Below are 14,875 nucleotides of genomic sequence, written 5' to 3' on the forward strand. Positions count from 1 at the left end.
TTTTCGCGACGGAGGGATTTTATAGGCGAAAGGGCAGAGTTGGAGGCGGCGCAGGGGCCCCACACCATAGGCCAGCGCGGGCCCCATGCAGGCCGCGCCGCCCTATGGTTACGGCCCCTCGTGGCCCCACTTCGTATGCTCTTCGGTCTTCTGGAAGCTCCGTGGAAAAATAAGACCCTGGGCGTTGATTTCGTCCAATTCCGAGAATATTTCCTTTGTAGGATTTTTAAAACTAAAAACAGCAGAAAACATCAACTGGCTCTTCGGCATCTCGTTAATAGGTTAGTGCCGGAAAATGCATATAAATGATGTAAAGTATGTATAAAACATGTGAGTATTGTCATAAAAGTAGCATGGAACATAAGAAATTATGGATACGTTTGAGACGTATCACCCCTCCTCCTGGTGCTAATATTGTGAGCGGAAAGTGGATCTTCCGTCACAAATACAACGCCGATGGCTCTCTTGCCCGACACAAAGCTCGTTGGGTCGTTCGTGGATTCTCTCAACAGCCAGGTGTTGATTTCGATGAAACCTTCAGTCCTGTTGTCAAACCCGCCACCATCCGCATCATCTTATCTCTTGCCCTCTCAAAATCCTGGCCCATCCACCAACTCGATGTCAAAAACGTCTTTCTACATGGTCATCTCGACGAAGTTGTCTACAGTCAACAACCCTCTGGTTTCATCAACCCACAAACTCCTACTCACGTATGTCGGCTTCTCAAATCTCTCTATGGTCTCAAACAGGCCCCACGTGCTTGGTTTCAACGGTTTTCTTCCTTTGCTCGCACCATCGGGTTCATTGAATCCAAATCTGACGCCTCCCTATTCACTCTTCGCCGCGGTGCAGACACGGCCTATCTTCTTCTATATGTCGATGACATTATCCTTACAGCTTCCTCTTCCACCTTTCTCTCCAATATCACTTCATCTCTCAGTCATGAATTTGCAATGAAGGATCTTGGTCCTCTTCATCACTTTCTTGGAATCCATGTCACTCGCTCACCTACTAGCATTCATCTCTCTCAACATCAGTATATCTTAGACATTCTTAACCGTGCTGGTATGTGGGATTGTCATCCTGTCACCACTCCTATCGATACCAAGTCTAAACTTTCCTCTACCGTCGGTCAGCCGGTGGCTGATCCCTCCTCCTATCGCAGTCTAGCCGGGGCACTCCAGTATGCCACCCTACTCGTCCTGACATCTCCTATGCTGTCCAACAAGTATGCCTTCACATGCACGATCCTCGTGAGCCTCATCTCTCTCTTATCAAACGCATCCTTCGCTATCTCAAGGGTACACTTTCTCACGGTCTCACACTTCACAAATCTACTTCTCATTCTCTCATTGCCTACTCGGATGCTGATTGGGCGGGATGCCCGGATACTCGACGCTCCACGTCGGGGTTTTGCATGTACCTTGGAGATAATTTGATTAGCTGGTCTTCTCGCTGTCAAACGACGGTCTCTTGTTCAAGCGCTGAGGCGGAATATCGGGCAGTTGCAACAGCCGTGGCCGAATCATGTTGGGTCCGACAACTTATGCAGGAGCTTCAGTGTCCTATTCAAAGTGCCACGATTGTTTATTGCGACAATGTGAGTGCAGTGTATCTCTCCGCCAACCCTGTGCATCATAAGCGCACCAAGCACATTGAGCTTGACATACATTTTGTTCGGGAAAAGGTTGCTCTTGGTGCTGTTTGTGTGCTTCATGTGCCGTCATCTTCACAATATGCTGACATCTTCACTAAAGGGTTGCCGACTGCACTATTCTGAGAGTTTCGCTCCAGTCTTCACGTCGATACTCTCCATCGTTCAGACTGCGGGGGCGTGTTAGAGAAGGAGATGGACACGGTGTCCACGCCGCCTTGGAGTAGACTCCAAGAATCCTAGCTGTATACGGATATGTATTTGTATTGTAATTGTCCTGTACCTGTATCTCTTTGGCATATAAATATATGAGGGGGGAGGCCGTGACTTTGATCACGCAGCCTCAAGTTCTATTCGGCTTTCATTCCAAGGTTGTTTCGTAGCGGCTAGATACTCCTTTATATCACATGTGGCCTCAGCGAGCCTAGCAGAAGCAATTGCAATGAGAGAGGGATTACCACTTGCTAATGATATGGGATGCAATGATCTTATAGCTGAATGTGATTCATCGGAGACAATTGAAGCATGCATGGGGGAGCAAAACTGGTGGAATGATTCTTCTATAATTTTCGTTGATATTCTCGATCTAGCAAATACAATCGACAAAGTTAGTCTCATCTATTGTCCGAGGGAAGCAAACAAGGTGGCTCATGAGTTAGCTAAGTTTAGTTATTCTAATAATCAATCTTGTAATCGGGTCAATTAATCTTTGAGCAGCAAGTTCAGACACACTGAAAGGTTTTTAATGAGGCGTCTTGCTAGTTTAATATATTATGATTAAAAAAAACTATTTAATCCGCGACGCCGAGGACGCTGTCCCTTTGGGCTTTTGGCCAATTATTTGGTCGATAGTGGGGTGTGATGGTGAGCCCATTTGCATGTGCTTTATTGCTTATCATCCATAGCACACACGCACGCACAATCTTTCTCCTTCCTTTTCCTTCTTTACAAAGATAAACTAATTCAGGATTTCAGGTAGTTGCATTTCGGTGTATCGATCCAAAGATCATGCAGCAAGAAGAGCAATCTTTCAGTAACTGCCATTGAATTGGAAATTGTAACGGCTGCAGATGCATTTTTTTGTGCCTTGTAGTAGTATCTATCATCACTATTAATTGTTGCTTTCAGCAAGCACTTAATTTGGTAACTACCTTTCTCTCAGTAGCACCAAACCTACAACTATACATACTGGATCCACAATCCATCTCTTTCGAACATACGCACAAGCAGAGCTAGTACACATGATTGTCATGCAGTTGCCCTATATAGTATACGATGCTTCTGTTATCAGATTCAGATATATGTATAACATGCGTGCTACTCGGTAGGTGATGAGTGCATGCCATTGCTATGTTGGTGTGGGAGTGAGATCATGAAACTGTCGTTGCAGTACTGCAGCAATCCATATCATTTGAGAATCTGATGCTCTGAATCACCAGTGTAACTTTACAACAAGAACTGGCCAGTAGTTAATAGTTATAATTCTAAACTTATCTAGGATAGGATTGTTTAGAGGAATCCTTGGAATAAACTTAAGCTTGATCCCGGATCACACATCCTAGAGTTATCTCTTAAACTACTGCCCTATGTCGATCAGTCCATGAATCATACCATTACTATCTGTGAAATTCAGTGATGGAGTAGTCTGCTTCCCACTAGCAATGGTACCAACAGATCGGGGTATTCTTCCTCCACTTTGTAATCATGCAGGAGGAATCACCTAGCACTAACCACATCCATGTTAATCTTCCTATCTAGTCTCCATTAATTAAGTTGACCCCAAATCTTGCTACTACCTGACATAATTTCAAAGTTCAAACTAATGGGTCATATTTATTTTGAATCGAAAATATATTGCTGCTATTTATTTGTAAATCAGTTGTGTCCAATCTCACGTACGTGTCAATGCATGGCTGATAGATAAAACGTACGTCACCATATCTGTTGCATTGCATCGTATCACCGGCCGTTGCTACATCATTCTGCTCTGTCAAGTACTTTCTTCCTTCCCAGAGCAAACCCAATTTTGCTCTGCTCGCTAAGTGATCATTTCACTATGAATCCATCGTCGTCACCACCTCATCCGCAGCAGCTGCAAGAGCAAGATCATGATCAAGATAGATGCCCGACAAAGAAGTCCGTCTGGGCGGCGGCGGTGGCGCGCGCGGTGGCCGGCGAGGCGCGGGCGCAGCGCGGCATCGCACTGCCGCTGATCGCCATGAACCTGACCTGGTTCGCCAAGCAGGCCGTGACCACCGCCTTCCTCGGCCGGCTAGGCGACCTGGAGCTGGCCGCCGGCACGCTCGGCTTCAGCTTCGCCAACGCCACAGGGTTCGCCGTGCTCACGGGCCTCTGCGGCGCCATGGACCCCATCTGCGGCCAGGCGCACGGCGCCGGGAACGTGGCGCTGCTCCGCAAGACGCTGCTCATGGCCGTCGCCATGCTCCTCGCTGCCTCCGTCCCGATCGCGCTCCTCTGGCTCCACGTTGACGCCGTGCTTCTACGCGTCTTCGGCCAGCAGCTGGATATTGCGGTGGTGGCACGGAGGTACGTGGTGTGCCTCCTTCCGGACCTCGCCGTCGCCTCCGTCCTCGGCCCGCTCAAGGCGTACTTGAGCTCGCAGGAGGTGACGCTCCCCACGCTCTTCGCCTCCGCCGTGGGGCTAGCCGCCCACATACCGCTCACCGTGTGGCTGTCAAGAACCAGGGGCGTCGAGGGCGCCGCCGCCGCCGTCTGGCTCAGCGACCTCGCCACCGCCGCCGTGCTCGCGGCCTACGTCCTCTTCCTCGCGAAGAAGCACGATGGCAAGGCGGAGGCTCCACCGTGCGGGCGGTGGTGGTGGCCAGAGAAGACATCGGCGACGGAGTGGATGCGGCTGATCCGTCTGGCCGTGCCGTGCTGCCTGAACACGTGCCTCGAGTGGTGGTGCTACGAGATCCTGGTCCTCCTGACCGGCCGCCTGCCCGACGCCCGGCGCGCGGTGGCGGTGATCGCGGTCACGCTCAACTTCGACTACCTCCTCTTCGCCGCCATGCTCTCCCTCTCCGTCAGCGCCTCCGTGCGCGTCTCCAACTCCCTCGGCTCCGGCGACGCCTCGGCCGCACGCCGCGCAGCCGTGGTCTCCATTGCCTTCTCCGTCCTCGCGGGCGCCGTCGGAGGCGCGCTGATGCTGGCCTCGCGGCGGCAGTGGGCGCGGCTGTACACGCGCGGCGCGGAGGTGCGGGATGGCGTGGCGAAGGCGATGAAGGTGATGGCGGCGCTCGAGGTGGTGAACTTCCCGCTGAACGTGTGCGGCGGCATCATGCGGGGCACGGCGAGGCCGGCCGTGGGCATGTACGCGGTGCTCGGCGGGTTTTACCTGGTGGCGTTGCCTGTGGGCGTGGTGCTGGGGTTCAGGGCCCGGCGAGGGGTCGAGGGGCTATTAGCCGGATTCATCGTCGGCGCGGCGGCGAGTTTGGCGGTGCTGGTCGTGGTGATCGCGCGCATGGACTGGAAGGCCGAGGCGGACAAGGCGCGTGTGCGAGTCGCCGTTGTTACCGTCCAAGATGACCTCGGCTCGGGCAAGGAGAAGGCCGCGTCATCCGGGAATGCCGGCGACGTTTGATCATAACTTCATCAGTAGCTGCATACTCGACTGAATTTCGTACAGTATAAAAGATGAAACTTCGGAAATTTTGTTGTGAATCGGCAAATAATTTGTGTCTGAAGAAGCTGATCAGTAATTAATTTCTCCGTGTCTGGCAATTAACTCAAGTGGTTTACTCACTCGGGTAGCTGTACTAGAGGAAAAAATAACATAACCAAAAACTTACGTTCCAGTGTACCATACCATCACGAAGATGGGAAATTTTTGAATGCTAAAATAAGTGCAGCACTCTCATTTTCACCCCGATCACAAATAGTCCCTTCATATCGGTTTATTAGGGCACCAAGTATTTTATAAAAAAAAGGCTTGTTAGCTTGGTCAGCAAAATATGAGATATGCTACCTCGATTTCAATGAATAAGACTTATATTATTTTGAGAAGTCAAACCACATAAGGTTTGAACAAAAAATTATCAACATGCAAAATACAAAAACAATATCATTACCTACATCATGAATATCATGTTTTTATTCATAGATTTTTCTTGGTCAGGCTTGAGTTTTCCAAAAAAAAAAGTAAGATTTATTCATTAAAATAGAGGGAGCATGTCACAAAAGTTATACCGTTGGAAAAAATTTATAAATATAAATCCAATGATATAATATTTGTGTCGTATATCTCATATTTTATTGATTCATTCATGGTCAACGTTTTTTCCTTAAAATACTTGAATGCCTATTAATTAGTATGGAGGGAATACTCATATTACTTTCCAGAAATTCACATTGTTATGTCCATAACCAATACCTACATGAGTGGGGTTTATCCTAATTTTTCAAAACTACATTTATTGCTAAGTTATAGAAAATGTTTTGATACATTAGCAAATGTTGATGCCGTACCAAAGATAAGACTAGAAAAAGAATTCTAAGAGAATTATGCTCTGCCCTGAGAAAACAGCTATACTGTACTTGTTTCCTCGGCAGCTAGCAGCACAAGAGCGAGGTAGGTCATCGGGATTATCACAATGTGCTGTTAAGCTAAGACGGAAAATGCTATGCATGAGCATGACGGTTTTTTTTCTATGAGACTTACCACATGCATGACGGAATGTCTTCAGGCGAATGATCTGGCCCATCAAGTACCAGCCCGGTCCAACATGCTCAACCTAGCCTTTAGACCCTTAGACTGGGCCTTACCTCGATTGGGCTGATTCTGTTATGCTAATTGTTCCTTTTTTATTTTCTGCCCGCGATTTCTCTGTAATCTTTAGAAAAATACTGACCTTCGCCAAGGCAAGCGTACCCGTGTTTCTCCGAATTCTCTAAGAAAAGACCGACCTTCGTGAAGGTCTAAAAGTCTCTCCGTATGTGACATGTGGCGCGTTGTGGTGCTAGATTTTTGGTGGAAAGTGGTCTCCCTGCTTGCCAAGTGTCGCAAGGGGAAGCAAGGTAAGATAGGAGAGGAGAGAGAAGGACAGGGGAGGATCTAGTTTTTCCTTTATTTTTTAGATTCGTTTTTTCAAAATGAAATATCTTGTGAACCGTAAATCCAAATTACGAACCGTTTTCACTTTTGAGATCCTCGCGTCGAGATCTTTAAAACTAGATCCCATATTGATAGGTTTCGAGATTTTTTTTTCGTACTTCTAATACTAGTGCGAATGTACTTGTGGTGTGTACCTAACTGTACTCGTGCTTGAACTGATAAGTACTTCTGTTTTTAGTGTACTTGATGCAGTTTTTCCCTTTAATCGTGTGCGCAACTGTACATGTACTCGTTCGTGTGCGCGATTGTACTTACTCGTCTGCGCTACTGTACCTATCTTATGTGGGCGACTGTACCTGTACTCGCTCGTGTACGCGACTGTACTTACCCGTGTGCGTGACTGTACCTGTCTTATGTGGGCGATTGTACTGTCATCTCGCTCGTGTGCGGAGCTCTATCTTCATCGTGTGCGTGATCATGACCACGTCTCGTGTGGGCGGTCGTATATGTACTTCGCTCGTGTCTGCGACTGCATCTTCGCTCGTGTGCGCGCCTGTCGCATCTCGTGTGCGCAACTGTACCTGTTTCGTGTACGCGACTGTACTTCCATGTATTTTGTAGATGAGATACGGAAACAGACCTAAACTATCTTGTTTTAATATCAGTTGAGTACGGCAAAGCATAAGCAAAAATAGCTGACTACTTTTGTTTGCATGCATCCATCGTGAAGTTCATGAAGACGTGAACTGGCCAAAGAGAAGTACGCGCGGGACGTACGTGATGCGCTCGGACACTCCCGCGAGGCTTGCCATACCCGGGAGTACGCGCTCGCGGCGGAAGGGAGTACGCGCAGGCGTGCACGGGCCTGCACGGGACGGAGTACGCGATCGCGGGAGGTATACCACGTGTCGAGCAAACGAGAGCTTGCTTACCTTTGTAAAGGTTAGTCTTTACCTAACGATACCCGTATTTCTCTCTCGGTTTGCTCGGAAAATCCATGAAATTTTATAGGGGCCTGCTGAGCGTCCCTCGGGGGATCAAAATCCCCGATCCCCCGGGTTCCCAGCCGTACGATGGACGATTAACACTATCCATCTCCCGTCAACTCTTTCAAGGAAAACGAAAAAATATAGAAGTAACCCACGAGGGTGCTGCCTAAAAAATTAACCCACGAGGGAACCTGCCAGTGGCATCCCCGCACGCCTGGCCCCCGCTCTCGCCGGCAGCACTGCCGGCCACTCGGTAGCACCGCTCGCTCGCAGTATCACCGGCGCCGGCGGGAAGCAGCACCGGAGACTCCGGCATGTAGCAACAACGGCGGTGTAATGTAGCGACGGTGGCGGCGTAATGGAGCACGCCAACGACCTGATGTAGCGAAGGCGGCGCTGACTTGTAGCAACGGCGGCGGCCGCATGTAGCACGCCGGCGGCCTGATGTAGCAACGACGAAAGCCTGGTGTAGCGACGCCGGCGGTCGCATGTAGCACCTTTGGCCGCCGCTTGTACCACGCCGGCGGCCTGATGTAGCAATGGCAGCACCGCTATGTAGCAACGCCAGAGGTCGAATGTAGCTACGGCGACTGCCTGATGTAGCACAGCGGCGGCTACATGTAGCACGTCGTCGTCCTTATGTAGCAACGACGGCGCCGGCATGTAGCAACACCGGCAGCTTGATGTAGCAACAACGGCGATCACATGTAGCAGCGGCGGCGGCCGACGTCGCCATGGCCGGTTGCAGCTCTGGCATCAGCCCTTTGCAGCTCCGGCGCCAGCTTTGAAGCATTCACGGGCGGCGACAGCGAAAGCCACAACCTCGCGCGTGAGGTAGGGGCGAGCTCGGCGTGGTGACTTCCTCCTCCGCGGCCATGCGCCCGTGCCTCCCTCCGCTCGTCTGCGCCGCCCTCCGCGATGGGGTCTGAGGGCGAAGGTGGGGCCGGCAGATCGGCGGGTCGGAACCTCCGTGCGGTGGTGGCTCTGGAGAGGTGGTGCCGGAGTTAGCTTGGACGGTGGCTCATGTGGCAGCATGGTCGGCGAAGCGAAGCACGGTGCGAGCTCACTCTCTCCATGAATTGAGTTTTCTGATGGGAAGGGAAGACATGATCTGGGGGAGATGACCACGGGATGGGAGGAAGGAGATAAGGACCATATGCACATGGTGGGACCCGCAGATGACAGCTTTGATTTATTTGACACGTTGGGGGGGGGCGCGTGGCGTGCGCTAGACCAGGACGATCAGGAGGATGGATCGTCCGGGGGAAGGGAAGCGTTTTCCAATTTTATACGCCGCTCCTTGCGGTATCAAACTTTCGCACCGCCTGAAAGAATTACATGCTAGGCCAGGCTCATTCGTTTCCACGATGGTGTTTTTTAGGGGAGACCATATATGCTGATCTGGTTGGAGTGTATGGCCCGCCACACACTCCAGATCCGTATGTTGGGCGGTCTAGTTCATTTTTCATTTTTCTTTTTTTTTTCTGTTTACTTTCAGACTGAGTCGCAAGCAGATCCAATTTGCCGCTCAATACGTGAATGTTTCGCCGCGCCTGAAGCGGCTGGGTGTAAAGATTTAAGAAAAGCTCGAGATTCGTGAGTGGCTCGAGATCGACTTGTCTTTTAGTTTGAGTTGAGATCCACCCGAAAATGAAATGAGCCGAGTACGAGGGTCTTAGGTAGCTCGACCTAGAAAGAGCTAATTTTGAGTGACCACTAGGTCGCTCAATTTCAGCTTGTTAGCTTGAAATATATAATTATATTTAATGATTTTGCAATATTTTAAAAATAAGTAGGATAATTTGTTACCTTGAATGCTCTGAACGGTATTTTTTTTTTTATGTGCAACAAAATCTGGAAGCTTGATTATGTGAGCAATTTTAGACAATAATGGTCCAGACATTAATGGTATCGTGGACTGCCCCTCTAAATAGGTACTATATGTCTTCCGGCTAAAGTTTGATCAAAGACATTTTTAGTATCTTGGTAATGATTGGAATAATATTTAGTATTGTTTGTTTTGATGTTGTTGTGTGTCTTGCTAGTTAAAAATTGTGTTCAAATATAATAAATCTTCTAATCATTTTTAGCTCGAGATCGTTACAAGATGAGTATAAATCAAGTTTACGGCTCAACTTTTTTACTTGACTTAATCAAAGCTTGCCCAAATTTGAAGACGAAGTGAGCTGAGCCCTAGCTGGGCGTGTGGGCGAGCCCATTAATGAGCCATATGTGACCGATTTTTCTTTGGTTTTTATGGGGGTTTTTTTTGCTTTTCTTTCGAGTTTTTTTGTTATCCTTTCCAGGTTTTTGTTTTTTCCCATCAGGTTTTTATGATTTTTTCACAATCTAAACTTTTTTAAGTTTGAAAATTTTAAAATATTATTTTTCCAAATATGAACTTTTTCAAGTTTGAACATTTTTATACTTGCGCATGTTTGAATATGAATATTTTTTGTCCGGACATGTTTCAAGTTTGAAATTATTAAAATTTTGAATATTTTTTAAGTTTATTCACACATGCATATATTATGGGGGAGTTTGCTCTAGGTATTCAACTTGTTTGCTACTGAAATTCTTTATATAAACCCTCTTAAAGAGATTATCATCTATTACCAAAATGGCGGAGATAGAAAGAGTATAGAGCCCCCATGTGTGGTTTTGGTAATTAATGACAATCCCTATGAACTAATATTTGCATTGAGTTATACTTGTAGTTGTCCATAGGCAATGCTTGAACCATATGTTAGCTTTAAGGTTGCAATAAGAAGAAATAACGTGCAAGTTCAAGATAAGCCAAATCGTAGAGATCATATGTTTGAAGCTTGCCATTCATATGGTGTTCGTGGATATGTGAAGATGTACCGAAGAGAAAACTCTCAAATAGTGGATTATGGAGGAGCAATCCGCAAGTCTTCATTAAGAAAGGCGTTCCATCATATTGCGGTCAAGATTGTCATCATCGAGCTCAAGTGGAATGCGCAAGGTTAAGGTTTTCTCTTGATAGGGTTTCTTTCTTACCGGTCTCGTGATTTAGTTGGGAGACCGGTTTATAGCATAGACGTTGTTCTATCAAGAGGCTCTCGAGTGAGTAACTCGATCGTATCATTCGGAGTGCGGTCAAATCTTTGCATCCTTGCATCATCTTTCTTGGTTGTTATTTGGATCTAATCCATGTGGTGTTTTAGATCTTGTGGTTATTTCCATGATAAGCTCTAGTTCATCGAAAATGGATTTCGCGTAGATCACTTGTTGCGTTTTCGAGTTTTGTGATTTCTTTATTTCGAGTATTGAGGGGTTGCACATCTCAAATTCATAGAAAATCACCCCCCTCTAGTTTCCATATTTTCAAAAAAGTTGGTTTCGTCTCGATCGGAGTATTCAAACTCTAGATATTGAGTTTTGCAGTTAGCCTCTTATTTGTTTTAAAAGTCAAAGAAAAAATAAGGGGCTGGCCAGTGATACGTCTCAAATGTATCTATAATTTTTTATGCTCCATGCTTGTTTTACATCAATTTATATATGTTTTGCTCATACTTCGTTGCACTTTTATACATTTTCCGGCACTAACCTATTATCAACATGCCACAGTGTCAGTTCCATGTTTTCTGTTGCTTTTGTTTTCAGAAAAGTTGTACATGAAATATTCTCGGAATTGGACGAAACAAAAGCTGAAGTCAATATTTTACCGTAACGAAGACAGAATTCAGAGGGGAGTCGAAGGGGGGCAACAGGGCGGCCACACTAGCCCTAGGCGCGGCTTGGCCCCGACCCGCGCCTAGGGGTGGTTGATACATCCAAAACGTATCTACTTTCCCGAACCTTTTTGTTATTATTTGCCCTCAAACTTGTGTGTTTTGAATGCAACTAACGTTGTTTTCAGCAGAATTGCCCTGGTGTCTTGTTTTGTGCAGAAAATCAACTTTCGGAAAAAATCCCAGAAATATACCCGAATGCCTTATTTTCCCGGGGAACTCACGGAGCCAGAAGGTGAAGAGCAGGGGGCCTGGAGCTAGGAGTACATGGCCCAGGCGCGGCCCAGGCCTGGCCGCGCCTGGGGGTTGTATTCCCGACCCCTTCGTCGTTTCGGCCTCCCCTTTCGGCTATAAGATCCTCATCGCGAGAAAACCCCAGGGGGTTCGAAGTTATTCCAGAGAAAAGTCTGTAGCGCCGTCGCCTCGCGAAACCCTATTTCGGAGGCAGGAACTCCGTTCTAGCACCTTGCCGGGACGGGGAATTGGAGGAGATCATCGCCATCGCCATCACCGACGCCTCTCCATCAACCATCCATGATTCCCCCATCCATGTGTGAGTAGTTCCCTCGCTGTAGGCTGAAGGGGATGGTCGGGATTGGATGAGTTCGTTCATGTAATAGCATTAGAATTGTCCGGGGCATAGTGCCTAGTATCCGTTGTGAGTATTTTATGCATTGTTGCAACTTGTTATACTTAATGCTTGTCACTATAGGCCCGAGTTCCATGATCTCAGATCTGAACATATTTTGTTTTCATGATGATGCTTTATATATTGTTCTTGATCATATCTGCAAGTTGTATACACATGTCATTGTCCGGAACCCGAGGCCCCGAAGTGACAATAATCGGGACAACCGGAGGGGATGGCTTTGATGTGAGGATCACGTGTGTTCACAGAGTGTAAATGCTTTGCTCCGGTAATCTATTAAAAGGAGTACCTTAATTACCAGTAGTTTCCCTCGAGGCCCCACTGCAACGGGCTGGTTGGACAAAAGATGTCGCACAAGTTTCTCATTGCGAGCACGCGCGACTAAATAGGAACACACGCCTATGGTTATTTTATTCTTGGATACTTGTATCACTTTATCTGCAAATGCCCATGTTAGCTATTATATGAGTCGTCTCATTCATGCAACGCTCGGTTATCCATCCATGTGCCTACCGTATTTTAATCCTGTTGTTTACCGCATCCACCACTGCTGCTGTTTTTTACTTTATTTCCGCTGTTACTTTATTACTGCCAGTGCTATAAAACTGTTGCTACTGATAAACCTCTTCGAGCTAGTCTATTTCCAGGTACAGCTGAATTGACAACTCAACTGTCAAGGCTTATATTTATTCTTTGGCTCCCCTTATGTCGAATCAATAAATTGGGTAATACTTCCCTCGAAGACTGTTGTGATCCACCGACATCGCTCCTCCGCCTATTTAATCATGATCTAAGGAAAACCTTGAACACAGGAGCCTCAATCCACGAAAAGTTCCATCGCGGCTGCCATTGTAGAACCCACCTCGGGAGGGTTCTGAAGCTCTTCCCGGCACCCTGCCGGAGGGGGAAATCATCGCCGGAGGCATCTACATCTCCATGCCCACCTCCGAAGTGATGCGTGAGTAGTTCATCCCTGGACTATGGGTCCATAGCATTAGCTAGATGGTTGTCTTCTCCAATTTGTGTCTCATGTATAGATCTTGTGAGCTGCCTGATAACCCACAAGTATAGGGGATCGCAACAGTCTTCGAGGGAAGTAAAACCCAAATTTATTGATTCGACACAACTGAGTTGTCAATTCAGCTGCACCTGGAAAAGCACTAGTAACAGGGGTGATGTGAAAGCAGCAGTAATATGAGAGGAGTAGTAACAGTGACACAGCAGCAGTAATAGTAACACAGAGGCAATGGCACCAGAAAATAGTTGATACTACTTCCAATGACATATAGAACGAGTATATGATGATGAGAGATGGACCGGGGTTCCCAGCTATCTACACTAGTGGTAACTCTCCAATAACAAATGTTGGGTGAACAAATTATAGTTGGGCAATTGATAGGATTTAAATAGCATTAAGACAGAACATCAAGATTATTAATCATGTAGGCATGTTTTCCATATATAGTCATACGTGCTCGCAATGAGAAACTTGTACAACATCTTTTGTCCTACCAGCCGGTGGCAGCCGGGCCTCTAGGGAATCTACCGGAAATTAAGGTACTCCTTTTAATAGAGCACCGGAGCAAAGCATTAACACTCCGTGAAAACATGTGATCCTCATATCTAAGCCTTCCCCTCCAGCTTATTCCGATGCTTGCCGTCACTCGGGGCCTCGGGTTCCGGACATAGACATGTGCAAACAACTTGTAGATACAATCTAAGCAATAAGTATAGAGCTTAAATCTAAGATCATGCCACTCGGGCCCTAGTGACAAGCATTAAACACAACAAGATTGCAGCAACAATAACTTCATAAACTTTATAGTAACAATCCATCGGATCCCAACAAACACAACACCGATTACATAAAATGAATCTCAATCATGTAAGGCAGCTCATGAGATCATTGTATTGAAGTACATGGGGGAGAGAGTACCAACTAGCTACAACTAGAACCCGTAGTCCATGGGGGAACTACTCACGGAGCATGATGGAGGCGGTGGCGTTGATGGAGATGGCTTACGGGGGCACTTCCCCGTCCCGGCAGGGTGCCGGAACAGAGACTTCTGTCCCCCGAAACGGAGTTTCGCGATGGTGGCGGCGCCCCTGGAGTCTTTCTGGAGTTTCGTCAATTGGTATCGATGTTTTAGGTCACGAAGGCTTAAATAGGCGAAGAGTCGGAGTCGGAGGGACACGGGGCCTCCTCACACTAGGGGGCGCCCCCCCCTGGGCCGCGCCGCCACCACGTGTGGGCCCCCAGGGCTCCCCTCTGGTCCCACTCTGACTTTCTGGAAGCTTCCGGGAAAAATAAGGTTCTGGGCGTTGATTTCGTCGAATTCCGAGAATATTGCCCGAACAGCCTTTTTGGAACCAAAAACAGCAGAAAACAGCAACTGGCCCTTCGGCATCTTGTTAATAGGTTAGTTCCGGAAATGCATAAAAACATTATAAAGTGCAAGCAAAACATATAAGTATTGTCATAAAACAAGCATGGAACATCAGAAATTATAGGTACGTTGGAGACGTATCATCATCCCCAAGCTTAGTTCCTGCTCGCCCTCGAGTAGGTAAACGATAAAAAGAATAATTTCTGTAGTGACATGCTACTTACATAATCTTAATCATACTATTATAAAGCATATGAGATGAATTCAGTGACTCAAGGCAATGATCTATAGTTGCTAACAAATAGATAACATATAGCAAAACTTTTCATGAATAGTACTTTCAAGACAAGCATCAATAGTCTCGCAT

At 47.2% G+C, this 14,875-nt stretch overlaps 1 protein-coding gene across 1 annotated transcript; it reads left to right on the plus strand.

Annotated features, from left to right (window-relative positions):
* The first annotated feature begins 3,710 nt into the window (after positions 1-3,710).
* LOC124695507 (protein DETOXIFICATION 56-like) lies at positions 3,711-5,465 on the plus strand. The gene has a single exon (XM_047228345.1). The coding sequence runs from the start codon at positions 3,711-3,713 to the stop codon at positions 5,256-5,258; it is 1,548 nt and encodes a 515-aa protein (XP_047084301.1). The 3' UTR covers positions 5,259-5,465.
* Positions 5,466-14,875: the final 9,410 nt, after the last annotated feature.

The sequence above is a fragment of the Lolium rigidum genome, chromosome 3 (genome assembly GCF_022539505.1).
Source record: "Lolium rigidum isolate FL_2022 chromosome 3, APGP_CSIRO_Lrig_0.1, whole genome shotgun sequence".
NCBI classification, from domain to species: Eukaryota; Viridiplantae; Streptophyta; class Magnoliopsida; order Poales; family Poaceae; genus Lolium; species Lolium rigidum.

Excerpts from the sequence above, each read along its gene's own strand:
- LOC124695507 (XM_047228345.1), top strand. The coding sequence starts at position 3,711 with ATGAATCCATCGTCGTCACCACCTCATCCGCAGCAGCTGCAAGAGCAA.